This window comes from Hyla sarda, chromosome 10 (genome assembly GCF_029499605.1).
Source record: "Hyla sarda isolate aHylSar1 chromosome 10, aHylSar1.hap1, whole genome shotgun sequence".
NCBI classification, from domain to species: domain Eukaryota; kingdom Metazoa; phylum Chordata; class Amphibia; order Anura; family Hylidae; genus Hyla; species Hyla sarda.
The window spans coordinates 136644874-136664061 of NC_079198.1; the positions used below are offsets into that span (position 1 = coordinate 136644874).

Consider the following 19188-nt stretch of genomic DNA (forward strand, 5'->3'; position numbering starts at 1 on the left):
TGTATATATAATGTGATGGGTGGAGTCACTTATGGGATATACTGTATATATAATGTGAGGGGTGGAGTCACTTATGGGATATACTGTATATATAATGTGAGGGGTGGAGTCACTTATGGGATATACTGTGTATATAATGTGAGGGGTGGACTCACTTATGGGAGAAACTGTGTATATAATGTGAGGGGTGAAGTCACTTATGGGATATACTGTATATATAATGTGAGGGGTGGAGTCACTTATGGGATATACTGTATATATAATGTGAGGGGTGGAGTCACTTATGGGATATACTGTATATAATGTGAGGGGTGGACTCACTTATGGGATATACTGTATATATAATGTGAGGGGTGGAGTCACTTATGGGATATACTGTATATATAATGTGAGGGGTGGACTCACTTATGGGATATACTGTATATAATGTGAGGGGTGGAGTCACTTATGGGATATACTGTATATATAATGTGAGGGGTGGAGTCACTTATGGGATATACTGTATATATAATGTGAGGGGTGGAGTCACTTATGGGATATACTGTATATAATGTGAGGGGTGGAGTCACTTATGGGATATACTGTATATATAATGTGAGGGGTGGAGTCACTTATGGGATATACTGTATATATAATGTGAGGGGTGGAGTCACTTATGGGATATACTGTATATATATAATGTGAGGGGTGGACTCACTTAGGGGAGATACTGTATATATAATGTGAGGGGTGGAGTCACTTATGGGAGATACCGTATATATAATGTGAGGGGTGGAGTCACTTATGGGATATACTGTATATATAATGTGAGGGGTGGACTCACTTATGGGATATACTGTATATATAATGTGAGGGGTGGACTCACTTATGGGATATACTGTATATATATAATGTGAGGGGTGGACTCACTTATGGGATATACTGTATATATAATGTGAGGGGTGAGGTCACTTATGGGATATACTGTATATATAATGTGAGGGGTGGAGTCACTTATGGGATATACTGTATATATAATGGGAGGGGTGGACTCACTTATGGGATATACTGTATATATATAATGTGAGGGGTGGACTCTCTTATGGGATATACTGTATATATATAATGTGAGGGGTGGAGTCACTTATGGGAGATACTGTGTGTATATATAATGTGAGGGGTGGACTCACTTATGGGAGATACTGTATATATAATGAGGGGTGGACTCACTTATGGGATATACTGTATATATAATGTGAGGGGTGGACTCACTTATGGGATATACTGTATATATATAATGTGAGGGGTGGAGTCACTTATGGGAGATACTGTATATATAATGTGAGGGGTGGACTCACTTATGGGATATACTGTATATATATAATGTGAGGGGTGGAGTCACTTATGGGATATACTGTATATATAATGTGAGGGGTGGACTCACTTATGGGAGATACTGTATATATAATGTGAGGGGTGGACTCACTTATGGGAGATACTGTATATATAATGTGAGGGGTGGACTCACTTATGGGATATACTGTATATATAATGTGAGGGGTGGACTCACTTATGGGATATACTGTATATATAATGTGAGGGGTGGAGTCACTTATGGGATATACTGTATATAATGTGAGGGGTGGACTCACTTATGGGATATACTGTATATATAATGTGAGGGGTGGAGTCACTTATGGGATATACTGTATATAATGTGAGGGGTGGACTCACTTATGGGATATACTGTATATATAATGTGAGGGGTGGAGTCACTTATGGGATATACTGTATATAATGTGAGGGGGGGAGTCACTTATGGGAGATACTGTATATATAATGTGAGGGGTGGACTCACTTATGGGATATACTGTATATATAATGTGAGGGGTGGAGTCACTTACGGGATATACTGTATATAATGTGAGGGGTGGAGTCACTTATGGGATATACTGTATATAATGTGAGGGGGGGAGTCACTTATGGGAGATACTGTATATATAATGTGAGGGGTGGACTCACTTATGGGATATACTGTATATATAATGTGAGGGGTGGACTCTCTTATGGGATATACTGTATATATAATGTGAGGGGTGGAGTCACTTATGGGATATACTGTATATATATAATGTGAGGGGTGGACTCACTTATGGGATATACTGTATATATAATGTGAGGGGTGGACTCACTTATGGGATATACTGTATATATAATGTGAGGGGTGGACTCTCTTATGGGATATACTGTATATATAATGTGAGGGGTGGTGTCACTTATGGGATATACTGTATATATAATGTGAGGGGTGGACTCACTTATGGGAGATACTGTATATATAATGTGAGGGGTGGAGTCACTTATGGGATATACTGTATATATATAATGTGAGGGGTGGAGTCACTTATGGGATATACTGTATATATAATGTGAGGGGTGGACTCACTTATGGGAGATACTGTATATATAATGTGATGGGTGGAGTCACTTATGGGATATACTGTATATATATAGTGTGAGGGGTGGAGTCACTTATGGGATATACTGTATATGTGATGTCCGACATATTTGCCATCCGATGCTGTATCAAAAAAAGGCTGCATGGTGGCCTTTTTTGATCCAGTAAATTGGCAAATATGCCTAATGGTTCATAGGTCCGGTGCTGTACCCCACCTCAGCCTATGAGGCAATGGATGGAACATTAGGTGCAAAAGTTCTAGCTTGTGACATCTGTTGTTCCTATCCATTCTTATCAGGGACATTGCCGGACAAATGTAAACCCGGGGAATTACTTCTATAAAAAAAAAAACATGTAAAAACTCCCTCTGAGAATGTGGAGTAACATCCTACAGCATTTATTTATAGTCATGATGCTTTACTCCCATTTGTCCCAATCAGGGAATGTTCCCCTGTTTTTGCTGTGCCTTGTTGCCTTGCTGTGCTTTTGTCTTCCTCTCACTATACCCATGGTACATGGTAACATCTTGTTCTGTATCCTTTACATCTGGAGATTCAATTCTCTTTGTTGCCGTGGCCTGGCACGGTGAAATTAATTGCCTTTGTGGTGTTTCTCAGCAAAGAGGTACCGTCCTGGGAGCCGGTGCCAGGGGAGTCACATAGGCACTGAAGCAGGTGTTCTGCTGTTTTCTCAACTCAGTCATTTTGTGAATGTATCAATGACAGAAAAAGCAATAATATAAACACGAGTCATGTTATCTTGTACCTGTAGGTGTCCTTAAAGGGGTACTCTGGCGCTCAGACATCTTATCCCCTATCCTTTGGATAGGGAATAAGATGCCTGATCGCGGGGGTTCTTTGGATAGGGGATAAGATGTCTTAGCGCCGGAGTACCCCTTTAAAGCATAACATAATTATAGTGATTTCTAATATACTAGCAAAATGTGATATATATCTCAAGTTTAACTACTATAATGCTACCTCCTACTGTATGTACAAAAATATAACTACAGTGGTCCCTCAAGTTACAATAGTAATTGGTTCTCGGACGACCATTGTATGTTTAAACCATTGTATGTTGAGACCATAACTCTCATAACCTGGTAATTGGTTCAAAAGGCACCAAAATGTCATCCAAAAATAGGAAAAAGTGAGAATTAAAGAAAAATAAGTAGATAACTAATATAGATAGAGCAAATCCTTACATATAAAAGTAAGAAAGATCTGCTGGGAGCTGTAAATCACTGTCTATGTCAGTGTTTCTCAAGCAGGTATGAGTACAGAACATGTAATACCTCCCTGTACTGTAGGGGGTGCTACCAGACCCCAGTCAGTGCATACACTTCAGTAATACAGGTAAAGAGTACAGAACATGTAATACCTCCCTGTACTGTAGGGGGCGCTACCAGACACCAGTCAGTGCATACACTTCAGTAATACAGGTAAAGAGTACAGAACATGTAATACCTCCCTGTACTGTAGGGGGCACTACCAGACACCAGTCAGTGCATGCACTTCAGTAATACAGGTAAAGAGTACAGGACATGTAATACCTCCCTGTACTGTAGGGGGCGCTACCAGACACCAGTCAGTGCATGCACTTCAGTAATACAGGTAAAGAGTACAGAACATGTAATACCTCCCTGTACTGTAGGGGGTGCTACCAGACCCCAGTCAGTGCATACACTTCAGTAATACAGGTAAAGAGTACAGAACATGTAATACCTCCCTGTACTGTAGGGGGCGCTACCAGACACCAGTCAGTGCATACACTTCAGTAATACAGGTAAAGAGTACAGAACATGTAATACCTCCCTGTACTGTAGGGGGCGCTACCAGACACCAGTCAGTGCATACACTTCAGTGATACAGGTAAAGAGTATAGAACATGTAATACCTCCCTGTACTGTAGGGGGCGCTACCAGACATCAGTCAGTGCATACACTTCAGTAATACAGGAGTTTTACCAGTGAATGCCCATTCTGATTGGTCAGTTCATTGACACGTTTCACAGATCTGGTCTGTCTGTAGTATTGTATGTTGAGTCTGGTTTCAACTTACAATGGTCCAGAAAAGACCATTGTATGTTGAAACTATTGTATGTTGAGGCCATTGTAAGTTGAAACTGACCCTTTAGTTAATAAATCTCAGCAGTAGTGTTCGTGGGGGTAGTAGAGAAGGAAATAGCAGCTACGTCCACCACTGCTGAGATGTTTTTACTAAGATGCAATAAAGGATCTACTTTTTATTTGGACACTCATTTTTTATTTGGACGGTGCCGCCATGCTCCTTCTTTTTTGCACTTCGTTCTAGTTGGATCTCATCAAATAGCAGAGCACCCCCAGTGTCTTTTTTGCATTGTTTGCATTTGCTCTATTGTTAGAATCCTTTTGATGCTTTATACTCATGTTGAGCTATAGTGCCAGCCCTATATTTCTTATTGTGTATGGTTAGCTATATATTGTTTTTCTCTCCATTCACAACTAAAGCAAAAGTAAAACAAATTCCACAGACAGTCATCTGATCTCACAGCTCAGCTCCAACTCTGTAACATTAATATGAGCTCCCATAATTTTTTTTGTTTGTTTCCTGATAACAAGCAACCTGCAGAAATCTGAATAATTTTTTTCTGGATGGAGAATATAACAATATTCATGCACAATGAGATGAGTAAAGTAAATGGTCTGCAAAGATACTCTTTTTGCCAGCTCTATAGAAATGAATGGAGCGGTGTCACACAAGCGTGATTCAACGCTTCATTTAAGTCGGGGCTCTGTTCTGAGGATCACAAGGGGTCCCAGTGGTCGGACACCACCCCAAACCCCCCACGCGATCTGACAACTGTGCAAAGGGGATAAGATAATTTAAAGGGGTACTCCACTGGAAAACATTTTTTTTAAATCAACTGGTGCCAGAAAGTTAAACAGATTTGTAAATTACTTCTATTAAAAAAATCTTAATCCTTCCAGTACTTATCAGCTGCTGTATACTACAGAGGAAGTTCTTTTCTTTTTGAATTTCCTTTCTGCCTGACCACAGTGCTCTCTGCTGACACCTCTATCCATTTTAGGAACTGTCCAGAGCAGGAGAGGTTTTCTATGGGGATTTGCTCCTACTCTGGACAGTTCCTAAAATGGACAGAGGTGTCAGCAGAGAGCACTGTGGTCAGGCAGAAAGGAAATTCAAAAAGAAAAGAACTTCCTGTGAATCATAACAGCAGCTGATAAGTACTGGAAGGATTAAGATTTTTTAATAGAAGTAATTTACAAATCTGTTTAACTTTCTGGCACCAGTTGATTTACATATTTTTTTTTCCAGTGGAGTACCCCTTTAACCCAAAATACTCCTGGACAACCAATTTAAATATATATATATATATATATATATATATATATATATTTATTTATTTTTTCTGCCCACAGCCACCATTAGGGGGAGCGCATGAGCATATTGTGTACAGTTTTACTATAGAGTTCAATTTATCAGTATGCAGTACGGTTCTTCTGTTGCAGCTGTTTGCAGCCACCGTGATGTTGTTACCTTTGTGTATTGTGCCTATGCAAGGGGCTTGGAGCTGTGTATTAATAAAACACAGAAATAGCACTCCTCTTCCAGGCTATATACATACACACACACACACACACACACACACATATATATATATATATATATATATATATTTATATACACTGCTCAAAAAAATAGAGGGAGCACTTAAGCAACACAATGTAACTCCAAGTCAATGACACTTCTGTGAAATCCCACTGTCCACTCAGGAAGCAACACTGATTGACAATCAATTTCACATGCTGTTGTGCAAATGGAACAGACAACAGGTGGAAATTATAGGCAATTAGCAAGACACTCCCAATAAAGAAGTGGTTCTACAGGTGGTGACCACAGACCACTTCTCAGTTTCCGTGCTTCCTGGCTGATGTTTTGGTCACTTTTTAATGCTGGCGGTGCTTTCACTCTAGTGGTAGCATGAGACGGAGTCTACAACCCACACAAGTGGCTCAGGTAGTGCAGCTCATCCAGGATGGCACATCAATGCAAGTTGTGGCAAGAAGGTTTTCTGTGTCTGTCAGCGTAGTGTCCAGAGCATGGAGGCGCTACCAGGAAACAGGCCAGTACATCAGGAGACGTGGAGGAGGCCATAGAAGGGCAACAACCCAGCAGCAGGGCCACTACCTCCGCCTTAGTGCAAGGAGGAGCACTGCCAAAGCCCTGCAAAATGACCTCCAGCAGGCCACAAATGTGCATGTGTCTACTCAAACTGTCAGAAACAGCTCCATGAGGGTGGTATGAGGGTCCTACAGGTGGGGGTTGTGCTTACAGCCCAACACCGTGCAGGATGTTTGACATTTGCCAGATTACACCAAGATTGGAAAATTTGCCACTGGTGCCCTGTGCTCTTCACAGATGAAAGCAGGTTCACACTGAGCACATTTGACAGATGTGACAGAGTCTGGAGATGCCGTGGAGAACGTTCTGCTACCTGCACCATCATGACCGGTTTTGGCGATGGGTCAGTAATGGTGTGGGGTGGCATTTCTTTTTGGGCTGCACAGCCCTCCATGTGCTTGCCAGAGGTAGCCTGACTGTCATCAGGTACCGAGATGAGATCCTCAGACCCCTTGTGAGACCATACGGCTGGTGCGGTTGGCCCTGGGTGCCTCCTAATACAAGACAATGCTAGACCTCATGTGGCTGGAGTGTGCCAGCAGTTCCTACAAGAGGAAGGCATTGATGCTATGGACTGGCCGCCCGTTCCCCAGACCTGAATCCGATTGAGCACATCTGGGACGTCTCTCTCCATCTACCACAGACTGTCCAGGAGTTGGCGGATGCTTTAGTCCAGGTCTGGGAGGACATCCCTCAGGAGACCATCCTCCACCTCATCAGGAGCATGCCCAGGCATTGTAGGGAGGTCATACGGGCACGTGGAGGCCACACACACTACTGAGCCTCATTGGGACTTGTATTAAGGACATTACATAAAGTTGGATCAGCCTGTAGTGGGGTTTTCCACTGTGATTTTGAGTGACTCCATATCCAGACCTCCAGGGGTTGATGATTTCCATTGATAATTTTTGTGTGATTTTGTTGTCAGCTCATTCAACTATGTAAAGAGGAAAGTATTTCATACGATTAGTTCATTCATTCAGATCTAGGACGTGTTATCTTAGTGTTCCCTTTATTTTTTTGAGCAGTGTATATCACCCTGTCTCTGAGAGGTCTCGATCTGTAACACTATATGATTAGGCCTTCATTTATATTTTTATTTCCACACATTTTCTTCCCAGTAGTCCTAACTATGTCAACACAACAGTCTGGTAATTGACGCTCTTCTCTCCTATTATTTTTTTTCCTTCATAAAAACGTGCCCAAACATGTATCATCTCCCTTAATTTCTACCCTCAGACGATATTCAGTCTAATTATTTCCCTGCAGTTTGTAAGCCTCCGACTTGTTATCATTTCCACCGTCTTGGAGGAAAGTGCAAATGAAGAAGATGACGCTGTAAACAAAGAGCTTAATTAGTTTACGGATAAAATAAACATATATTACAGATAATGTGAGAGGTAAAAATCCAGTCAGCAAAGTTTCGAAAATTTGGTGATCAAACATGAACAATTTCTAAAAGGGTCTGTCTTCTGTTTTGGTGTATCACTTTAATAAATATATTTAGGGGTGAACATACCTAGCGGCAAAGTATGAATCATCATTTAAGATGCAGTTGAATCCAGCCTGTATATTTTGTGTCCTCGGTGCATTCTGAATGCACAATTCCTTTTAGGATGTCTGGGCTGTGTGCGCTACTCCTCCCTATAGTGTTGTGTCACTGAAGCTGCAGCTGCGTCCTCCTCCTCTCCCCAATTCCCTTTTTATTTTATTTTTTGTGTTTGTTTGTTTTACATTAGGTGGAGTTTTAGGTGACTTAGGATGTTTGTAAACATTAATTGGGGTGGGGGGTGGGGAGAAGGGCTGTTGTTGAGTGTACCTAGACCGCAGTAAAGCTTTTTGAATAAATTCCATGCCTGGCTGGTTATGTTGTAACATTTATAGTGAGGCTGCAGGCAATTTGTATTACTTACAGGATATTATTTAAGATTTTTTGTAACCTGGGGGTTTGCTATAGTTGCTTTTTTTTATAGTAGACTGAGTAAAGTTTTTTTTTATCTTTCCTTCAGATTTCATGCATTTCATGCTCTTCAAAATTACACCTTATGACAACCTCTGTTTCTTGTCTGAACTAAAGAAGGTTGTAGATCATCCACAATGCAAGTCACAGGGGACTATTGCTGCTTCCCTTATAGTAAAAACCCTGATGGAAAATACCAGAATAGTGTGTAAAAGAAAGAATTAGAAAGGTAAATAGTCCTCAGGTTGTAGCAGTAAGCAACAAATTGGCAGATCCCCCTAGGTCCCTACCGTTGTAATGATATAATGCCCTTCCCTGTTCCCCAGCAGGGAGAATACTTGAGTAAGGGAGTCCAGAGTAAGGAAGTAAGACAATGAGTGATAGCAAATAAACCAGACCGTTCCAAAACTGCTTCTAATTTTTCAAGAGGAGTCAGAGTATGCAGGGCCAGGAGGGCAATTGCCCTGGGTTGACCTTTACCACCCCACCAACTGATATCAATAGGAATGTGAGGTCCAGCAGGAGGCCCAAAAATATTACAGTTAGTTGGAACATTTTTATACCCCATCAACCCCTTTTCTGAACAGTTTACCTGATGTGCTCCTTGACTAGCTTATAAGATGTCATTGATCCCTTGGTCCCAGAGACTGAGCCTAATGATTGGACTAACTATATATAGACTCACTTGCAAGACCCTTTCCAGGCACCAAGTAGTAACCCCACTCTTTTTCCCTCTTGGATGCCAGGAATTGCAACCTCTACATGTAAGGCTGAGTTCCCACAATGTTTTTGCAATACCGTTCCCGTATCAGGTTTTTGATAAAAAATGGATTCCTCAAAACTGGACTAAACTGTATCAAAACGTGTGTACAAATTTCAACCCATATACAGTTAAAAACAGTATACGGTTTCAAAAATGATGTCAGGTTGCATCCGTTTTTTAAGAAAAAAACGTATTAGTTTATAACTTTTCATTCCATTATGAATAAAGTTTCACTTTGATTGAAATTCCAAGGAAAAAACTGTGCGAAGTCAAAAACCGTATGGTGAAAACTGGATGGAACCGTACGCACATAAGGTTCTGTAGGGTTCCCATTGATTCCCATCTTTAAAAAAAAACGTATACGGTTTCAATACGGTTTTTCACCTGGACCAAAAACCGTGGTAGGCTATGATTTTGGGTACGGGGAAAAAAACTGACAAAACCATACAGGTTGCAAAACGGACACAACCTGATGCATCTTTTGGCATACGGTTTTCAATACAGTTCAGTGCAGTTTTCAAATTGAAAGCGTATATGGTAACTGTATTGCAAAAACGTGGTCTGAGCCCAGCATTACCAGGGCCTATAACATCATTCCCACTGTACACCCACCTACCTACACCACATTATATTTCCCTAAACATGCATGGAAAGAATATACTGGTACCAGTATAATTTTTGTCTATGGACCACTAACAACTGTGCTCATGGGTCTCCATTGTAAATGACTGTAGCCAAACTATGTGATAGAACTTTAGTGGGTAATGTAATCATGGAAGACAATAGGGGAGATTTATCAAAACCTGTGTAGAGGAAGAGTGGTGCAGTTGCCTATAGCAACCAGTCAGCTTGCTTCTGGTCAACTTTTCGTCTGCACAGGTTTTGATTAATCTCCCCAATGTGGCATTTATAGAGTTTTTTTTTTTTTTAGTTTTTGCAATCTATTGTAAAAATGTTGGTCTCCTCTAATAAATGATATACGTTTTCGTTTTGCTGACATGTTACCTATTCAAATCCTGAAAACGCTTCTATATTCTTACTTTGGTACAGGATTCTTTCCAGGACATTGGAGGAGATTTATCAAAACTGGTCCAGAGAAAAAGTTGCTGAGTTTCCCATAGCAATCAATCAGATAACTTCTTTCATTTTTGAAATGGCATCTGAAAAATGAAAGAAGTTATCTGATTGTTTTCTATGGGAAACTCAGCAACTTTTTCTGTCTTGTTGGGGTCTGACTACCTGGGATCGAGTTGTAGAAATTGCGCATTCATGGTATGCCTATTCTGATGTCTTGTAAAGTATTTTCCTTAATCTACTCAGACTCTAGACACCAGCTCAGGGTAATTGTTTAGAGACAAACAAGGTGTTGTGAGATTATGGCTAGGGTGGATTCCCAGAGGGCCCCACAGCTTGGCTTGGTAAATCACTTTCACTTACTATATCATGGTGTAAAGCACTATTTATATTAACGGGTAACGGACCTTCGTCAATGCAACTGTAATAGTCTATGTTTCTTGTACTCTATGTGCAATAACAGTACTATAGGAACACACTTAAAGGGGTACTCCGCTGTCCCAGCGTTCGGAACATTTTGTTCCAAACGCTTGGAGCACGCGGCGGGGGTCGGGATGTCACTGCCACGCTCCTCGATCTCTGTGCAGTACCCGACATTTGTTTAGAACGCTTGGAGTGGGCAGCGGGGGTCGCGAAGTCACTGTTGCATCTCTGCTGCATCGCTCTCTACTGACATCACGAGCACAGTGCTCTCTGCTGACATCTCTGTCCATTTTAAGAGTATGAGAAAATCCCCACAGCAAACATGTCCTGCCCTGCACAGTTCCTAAAATAGACAGAGATGTCAGCAGAGAGCACTGTGTTCCAAAATGAAAATAATTTCCTCTATAGTATTCAGCAGCTAATAAGTACTGGAAGGATTGAGATTTTTTTTAATACAAGTCATTTACAAATCTGTTTAACTTTCTGGCACCAGTTGATTTAAAAAAAAAGTTTTCCACGGGAGTACCCCTTTAAATCTATGCGACGTTTCTTCTAGTAAGTCCTTGACACATAGGAAAGTCAACCACTAGGACCGTATCGCTGTGGGACAGGCAATAGTTTTTCGGTGTTTTCTTTTCCTTTTTATAAAGTTGGCTCAGAAGTTCCTTACAAGCCGAGCGTAACACTCCCAGTTTGTGTGTGCTCACTGTTCCAGGAAAGAGCATACAAACCAAGCCACACTTTCACCTATCCGTCAGTAGTCTCCATGTCATCGCCTTGGAGACAAGAGACGCTACACGGCATTTGTGCGGCGAAGGCTATTTCACAAGAACGTGCCGCTCCTCTCCTGAGAAGTTTACAAAGTCCTGCAGAGCAGGTAGGGCCTCATTGTCATGCAATGACTGCGACTTCTTCTTCTTGCGTATGTCTCTCCGACTAGTCAGGAATAACCCTAGAGTGATGTTTCCCAACCAGGGTGCCTCCAGCTGTTGCAAAACTACAACTCCCAGCATGCCCGGACAGCCCTTGGCTGTCCGGGCATGCTGGGAGTTGTAGTTTTGCAACAGCTGGAGGCACCCTGGTTGGGAACATAATTCAGCTTCTGTGTTTCTACTTCTGGGAAACAAGCACTTGAATTTCCTTATTCTTTCTTCTTCCATTATCTTCATGTCTAATGATTTTAGAGCATATTACTTTAAAGTCAATACATGTGCTGGGACTGTGAACCCTTAAAGGGGTTATCCAGGAAAAAACTTTTTTTATATATATCAACTGGCTCCAGAAAGTTAAGCAGATTTGTAAATTACTTCTATTAAAAAATCTTTATCCTTTCAGTACTTATGAGCTTCTGAAGTTAAGGTTGTTCTTTTCTGTCTAAGTGCTCTCTGATGACACGTGTCTCGGGAACCGCCCAGTTTAGAAGAGGTTTGCTATGGGAATTTGCTTCTAAACTGGGCGGTTCTCGAGACACGTGTCATCAGAGAGCACTTAGACAGAAAAGAAAAACCTTAACTTCAGAAGCTCATAAGTACTGAAAGGATTAAGATTTTTTAATAGAAGTAATTTACAAATCTGTTTAACTTTCTGGAGCCAGTTGATATATATAAAAAAAGTTTTTTCCTGGAATACCCCTTTAAAGGGGTACTCCTGTGGAAAACTTTTACTTTTTAAATCAATTGGTGCCAGAAAGTTAAACAGATTTGTAAATGACTTCTATTAAAAAAATCTTAATCCTTCCAGTACTTATTAGCTGCTGAATACTACAGAGGGAATTCTTTTCTTTTTGAAACACCGTGCTCTCTGCTGACATCACGAGCACAGTGCTCTCTGCTGACATCTCTGTCCATTTTAGGAACTGTCCAGAGCAGCATATGTTTGCTATGGGGATTTTCTCCTACTCTGGACAGTTCTTAAAATGGACAGAGATGTCAGCAGAGAGCACTGTGTTCTAAAAAGAAAAGAATTTCCTCTGTAGTATAAAGCAGCTAATAAGTACTGGAAGGATAATTTTTTTTTTTTTTATAGAATTAATTTACAAATCTGTTTAACTTCTGGCACCAGTTGATTTAAAAACAAAAAAAAGTTTTCCACCAGAGTACCCCTTTAAGATGTCATAAAAATCTGTTTCTAGTTCTAGCATTGGCCTGTGTCCAAAAATTACAATCGGTCTCTATATTTTCTATTGGCACACAATGGGGCATTTCATCAGCTTGCTATCCTTTGTAGAATGAGATGGTTGGTACGGCTGTTGTAGGTTTGTTCTCTCTAGCCAGGGGTGTAATTAGAATCCATAGGAAAATTAAGTAGGCCCCCCACCAACTATTGACAGGAAACCGAAACTGCAGCAAAGGTAACAATATTTGAAGGTGCTGATAATAGAACCGTATATAAAAAAAAGCCACATAGAACATCAACCCGCACCAACGTTTTATGCACTCACAGGGGTGAATGGCGACAATATTGCACCGTTGATGGATGCCTACAACATATTGCACTATTGGTGGATACCTACCACATCTTAAACTATTGTTGGTGCCTACCATATATTGCACCACCTACTACATATTGCACCATTGGTAGATACCTATCACATATTGAATCATTGGTGGTGCCTACCACATATCACACCATTGGTGGATAGCTAACACATATTGCTCTATTGGTGGATAGTTAAAACATGTTGCTCATTGGTGGATGCTAACCACATATTGTACAATTGGTAAATACCTACCACATTTTGCACCATTGGTAAATACCTACCACATTTTGCACCATTGGTAAATACCTACCACATTTTGCACCATTGGTAAATACCTACCACATATTGCACCATTGGTAAATACCTACCACATATTGCACTATTGGTAAATACCTACCACATATTGCACCATTGGTAAATACCTACCACATATTGCACCATTGGTAAATACCTACCACATATTGCACTATTGGTGGATACCTAACACATATTGCACTATTCGTGGATACCTAACACACATATTGCCTGTTGGTGGATACCTAATACATATTGCCTGTTGGTGGATACCCACCATACATTGCACCATTGGTGGATGCCTTCTCTACATTGCACCCTGGTGGATGGCTGATGGATATCTCTGGGGCTGAATACAATGGGTTTAGACAGGTTAAAATGTAACCTGATGGATCCTTGTTCTTTAAAGCTAACATCTATTCGGCCAAGTGTGCATGTATTCTCAGCGGGCAGAGGGGAGTAAGCCACTGCAATGATGAATTCACCTTAACCATTGACAAATGAATGTCATACACATTAGAGGGTTGACCAGTCCAGCCAAAGGCAGCAGGTTTAGCCAATGTTATTCTTATGTATTCAGCTACCTTTAAAGCCTACCCATTAGCTCAACAGCCAAAAGTCCACACTTACCCAATCTATATTCCAGAAGACAGTCACCTCTGTCTGTGTCGGGAACTGTCCAGAGTAGGAGCAAATCCTCATAGCAAACCTCTTCTGCTCTGGACAGTTCCTGACATGGACAGAGGTGTCAGCAGAGAGCACTTTGGTCAGACAGAAAATAAATTCAAAAAGAAAAGAACTTCCCCTGGAGTATACAGCAGCTGATAAGTACTGGAAGGATTAAGATTTTTAAATAGAAGTAATTTACAAATCTGTATAACTTTCTGGCACCAGTTGGAGGCTGGTATTGATAGGCCAGGTTTCATGTCGGAGGTCTATATACTGATGTATGTGGTATCTTAGGATTTGCTGGTTGTTATAGCAAAAGATATAATAGTTTCTGGTAGGAATTTTTCATTGGTTTTACCCTGTTGCGTTTTTTTGTGTGGTAAATTGTCTAAAATCTTTGGGCAATTGGTGAAAAAGTAAAAATATTTTTTTACAACTCATTTGGACAACATGTGGAATGTAGTGAGGCATGGTTAGTTTTTTGCAGAGGTTGGTGATTTATCAACTGCAACTTTTTTTAGGCACAATGTAATATATATTTATTTATATAATACATCGTTCCTTGTAATACATATTTATTACATTGATCTACAGTGAAGCAAAAAAGTATTCAGTCAGCCACCAATTGTGCAAATTCTCCCACTTAAAAAGATGAGAGGCTGTAATTTTCATCATAGGTTATAACCTCAACTATGAGAGACGTAATGAGAAAAAAAATCCATAAAAATCACTTTGTCTGATATTGAAAGAATTTATTTGCAAATTATATGGTGGAAAATAAGTATTTGGTCACCTACAAACAAGCAAGATTTCTGACTCTCACAGACCTGTAACTTCTTCTTTAAGAGTCTCCTCTGTCCTCCACTCATTACCTGTATTAATGGCTCCTGTATGAACTTGTTATCAGTATAAAAGACACCTGTCCACAACCTCAAACAGTCACACTCCAAACTCCACTATGGCCAAGACCAAAGAGCTGGCGAAGGACACCAGAAACAACATTGTAGACCTGCAACAGGCTGGGAAGACTGAATCTGCAATAGACAAGCAGCTTGATGTGAAGAAATGAACTGTGGGAGCAATTATTAGAAAATGGAAGACATACAAGACCACTGATAATCTCCCTTCATCTGGGGCTCCACGCAAGATCTCACCCCATGGTGTCAAAATGATCACAAGAACGGTGAGCAAAAATCCCAGAACCACACGGGGGGAACCTAGTGAATGACCTGCATTGAGCTGGGACCAAAGTAACAAAGGCTACCATCAGTAACACACTACACCGCCAGGGACTCAAATCATACAGTGCCAGACGTGTCCCTGCTTAAGCCAGTATATGTCCGGGCCCGTCTGAAGTTTGCTAGAGAGAATTTGGATGATCCAGAAGAGGATTGGGAGAATGTCATGTGGTCAGATGAAACCAAAGTAGAACTTTTTGGTAAAAACTCAACTCGTCATGTTTGAAGGAGAAAGAATGCTGAGTGCATCCAAAGAACACCATACCTACTGTGAAGCATAGGGAGGAAACATCATGCTTTGGGGCTGTTTTTCTGCAAAGGGACCAGGACGACTTATCCGTGTAAAGGAAAGAATGAATGGGGCCATGTATCGTGAGATTTTGGGTGAAAACCTCCTTCCCTCAGCAAGGGCATTGAAGATGAAACATGGCTGGGTCTTCCAACATGACAATGATCCCAAACACACTGCCCCGGCTACGAAGGAGTGGCTTTGTAAGAAGCATTTCAAGGTCCTGGAGTGGCTTACCCAGTCTCCAGATCTCAACCCCATAGAAAACCTTTGGAGCGTGTTGAAAGTCCTTGTTGCCCAGCAACAGCCCCAAAACATCACTGCCCTAGAGGAGATCTGCATGGAGGAATGGGGCAAAATACCAGCAACAGTGTGTGAAAACCTTGTGAAGACAAAAAACGTTTGACCTCAAACAAAGGGGAGATAACAAAGTATTGAGATTAACTTTTGTTATTGACCAAATACTTATTTTCCACTATAATTTGCAAATACATTCTTAAAAAATCAGACTATGTGATTTTATGGATTTTTTTTCTCATTATGTCTCTCATAGTTGAGGTTATAACCTATGATGAAAATTACAGCCTCTCATCTTTATAAGTGGGAGAACGTACACAATTGGTGGCTGACTAAATACTTTTTTGCCCCACTGTATTAGATCAGTGCACTATTTATCAATAGCGGAGTCACAGCAGGCACTGAGCCCTACTACAGACCTTGAGCTGCCCTGATAACCGATCTGCACCCTGCCATTTCTTCACCATTACTTCGATATTCATCACTGTGAAGTGATAGATCTAATCTTAAAGGGAGTCCTGACTTTAGTCAATCCCTACTTGTTAGATGGGTCTCTTGTCAGCAGGCCTTCTGCTAGGACTTAGGCTACATTTACACTACCATTGCGTCCCATCAAGAACGGGTTTGCCGGCCTTCATTTTGACGGGGCGCAACGGGCAACAGTCGGTCCAGATGGACCCCATTATAATCAATGGGGTCCATCAGGCGCAGCTTCTTTTCTTTTTTTTTAAGCAGGAGAAAAAGGCGATGCAAGCAGTATTTTTTTTCTCCCCGGTGTTCCCGAAGGCCGGCACACTACCGTGTCATAACGGTAGTGTGAAAGGGGCCTTACAGGGATTAGCAGTAATCTTTGGAAGAACCTGAAGGAACTGTTTGATTTCCCTACAGCGCCACCTCAGAGGAAATTAGGTATGACGCAATGTCATTTCAAACCAGGACAGGTCTTCTGGAGGGAGAGACACTCCATTTTCTATTTTTGCCAAAAGATGAGGACCCTAAGTAGAGGGCCCCCCCTACCTCTAGTAACTCAGAATTCCCATACAGTTTATATGAGGTTTTCTGAACTGGACAATCCCTATAACGTTTCCTCAGTGTAATTTCACTTTGAGTGTTTGTTATCATTGTTATTACACTATATGGTACTTTGATTAAAAACTAGAAATGAGAACAGCCCACATGATACGAGTCCAGAACACTGACTGTGTGTTATTGTCTGTGAATGAGTATAGTCACCGACTGCCATATAAACACTGTCACCTAAGACCGGGACACGGTTTATAATGAAGTCACAACTGTCTCTTTAACACTAAGAGAAGTGGAAGTTTCAAAACGTCCTTAAAACTTTTTAGCATCTTGATGACAAATAAGATCACGTGGTCTGTGACCGTGCCGCCCACTCTTTAATATAAATGGAGAGTTACTGGCGCCCTAAAAATAAGCTGTGGCCACTGAGTGGGGTATTTCCGACTGCAGAGAGTCAATTTGGAGTAAAACGAATGGAAGAGGGGTAAGTCTATACTTTAATAAGATCCTTACTGACTCCTCACGGTTTCACTATTATTTTAAGGGCAACCAGAAAGGTCCACCACGTGAGAGCCTAGATGTCACGTCATTACTGAATTGGAAATTATACAATGATACATATAGAGCCACGTATCTAATGAATCTCTCTATATATAGCTTTAGTTAGAGATGCAGCAGAGCTGTATGTGTTACCGAACGCTCCATTATCAGTATAAGGTTTCTTTACATGCGGTTCAATGGAAAAACGCCTATGCTGCTTGATAAACTCAGCTCTGCTACATCTGTATATTTTTATAGGCGTACTGTTACTGGGTATACATTTTGCATGCATGTATAGGGTTCAATTGTGCGGTTACAAGGTCTCACGTCGTTGGTAAATAAAGCACCGGTACTTTGAATTACAGTAAAAATCAGTCTGAGCACGTGGTGAGTGCAGGTCGGTCGTCTTTAACAAAAGAAGCAGAACTTATCGCGAGATGTTGATGTTCCTTACAGTTTCCCGCGCCATTTTCCTGCTAAAGCAAGGCTTTTCTTGTTTCCTAATGGATTCTTATTGTAAACCTTATTGTATATATAGCAGGAATTTTCAACCTGTGACCCTACAGCTGTTGCAAAACTACAACTCCCAGCATGCCCGGACAGCCGTTGGCTGTCCGGGCATGCTGGGAGTTGTAGTTTTGCAACTGCTGGAGGGCCACAGGTTGCAGAACACACTTCTATAAAACCAATGATGCCAGAAACAGAGCAGGCCGCACATGTGAGACCCACCTGATAGTTATAGAAACCACCATTAGGCCTCGTGAATACATCTACGGATATAGTAGAGCTGTGATGTCATAAGTATGTTGTCATCACATAGGACAAGCGGTGCAGCCGTTCATCTGACAGCAGTGGCGTACAGAGAAGAAAGGGACCTTATAGTAAAGATTGAAATCCGCCTTTATAACATCTTACTTTGCGCCCATCTCCACCCAGGACATAAAGGCCTATCTCCCCTCGCTTTCAATGACCCTTAGGTGATACATTCATATCTTTTATTTGCTGACAATGCAATTCTGCAGAGAGACGAGTCCTGAACAGTTCTATCTATCTCATATCTATCTATCTATAAATCCAAAATAGCAGCAGCACACATAAGTATATGGTGCAAAAATAGTGGTTTATTGCACCATATACGTTGTGTGCTGCTGCTATTTTGGATTTATTGAACTGGGATCCCGGCACCAAGGTTCCTACTCAGCGAGCACCATCTACTTGGATCACACTGTTGGTTGTGCTGCTCTCCTGGGAGTATTATCTATCTATCTATCTATCTCATATCTATCTATCTATCTAAATATCCCAGGAGAGCAGCACAACCAGATAGTGCTTCAGGTAGCTGGTGCACGCTGTGTAGGAGCCTTGGTTCGGGATCCCAATAGATAAATCCAAAGAGGCAGCAGCACACAAGGTATACGGTGCAAAAAAGTATGTGGTTTTATTGCATCAGTGCGTACATAGCTCTGTATGCACTGATGCAATAAAACCACATACTTTTTTGCACCGTATACCTTGTGT

At 41.1% G+C, this 19188-nt stretch overlaps 1 protein-coding gene across 11 annotated transcripts in view; it reads left to right on the plus strand.

Moving 5' to 3' along the window:
* The window catches only part of TP73 (tumor protein p73), a 184261-nt gene that overhangs the window by 32297 nt on the left and 132776 nt on the right, over positions 1-19188 (plus strand). For 2 of the 11 annotated variants that reach the window (XM_056544419.1, XM_056544424.1), the window contains exon 1: positions 18511-18647. The exons of 7 other annotated variants lie outside the window; for them this stretch is intronic. Coding sequence is in view for 2 of the 4 variants with exons in the window: in XM_056544425.1 (XP_056400400.1) it covers positions 18637-18647 (11 nt within the window). In the remaining 2 variants the exon portion in view is untranslated. Of the gene's footprint in view, positions 1-18510; positions 18648-19188 lie in introns of those variants that run through there. 2 more of the 11 variants (XM_056544425.1, XM_056544421.1) reach the window with 2 other exon arrangements.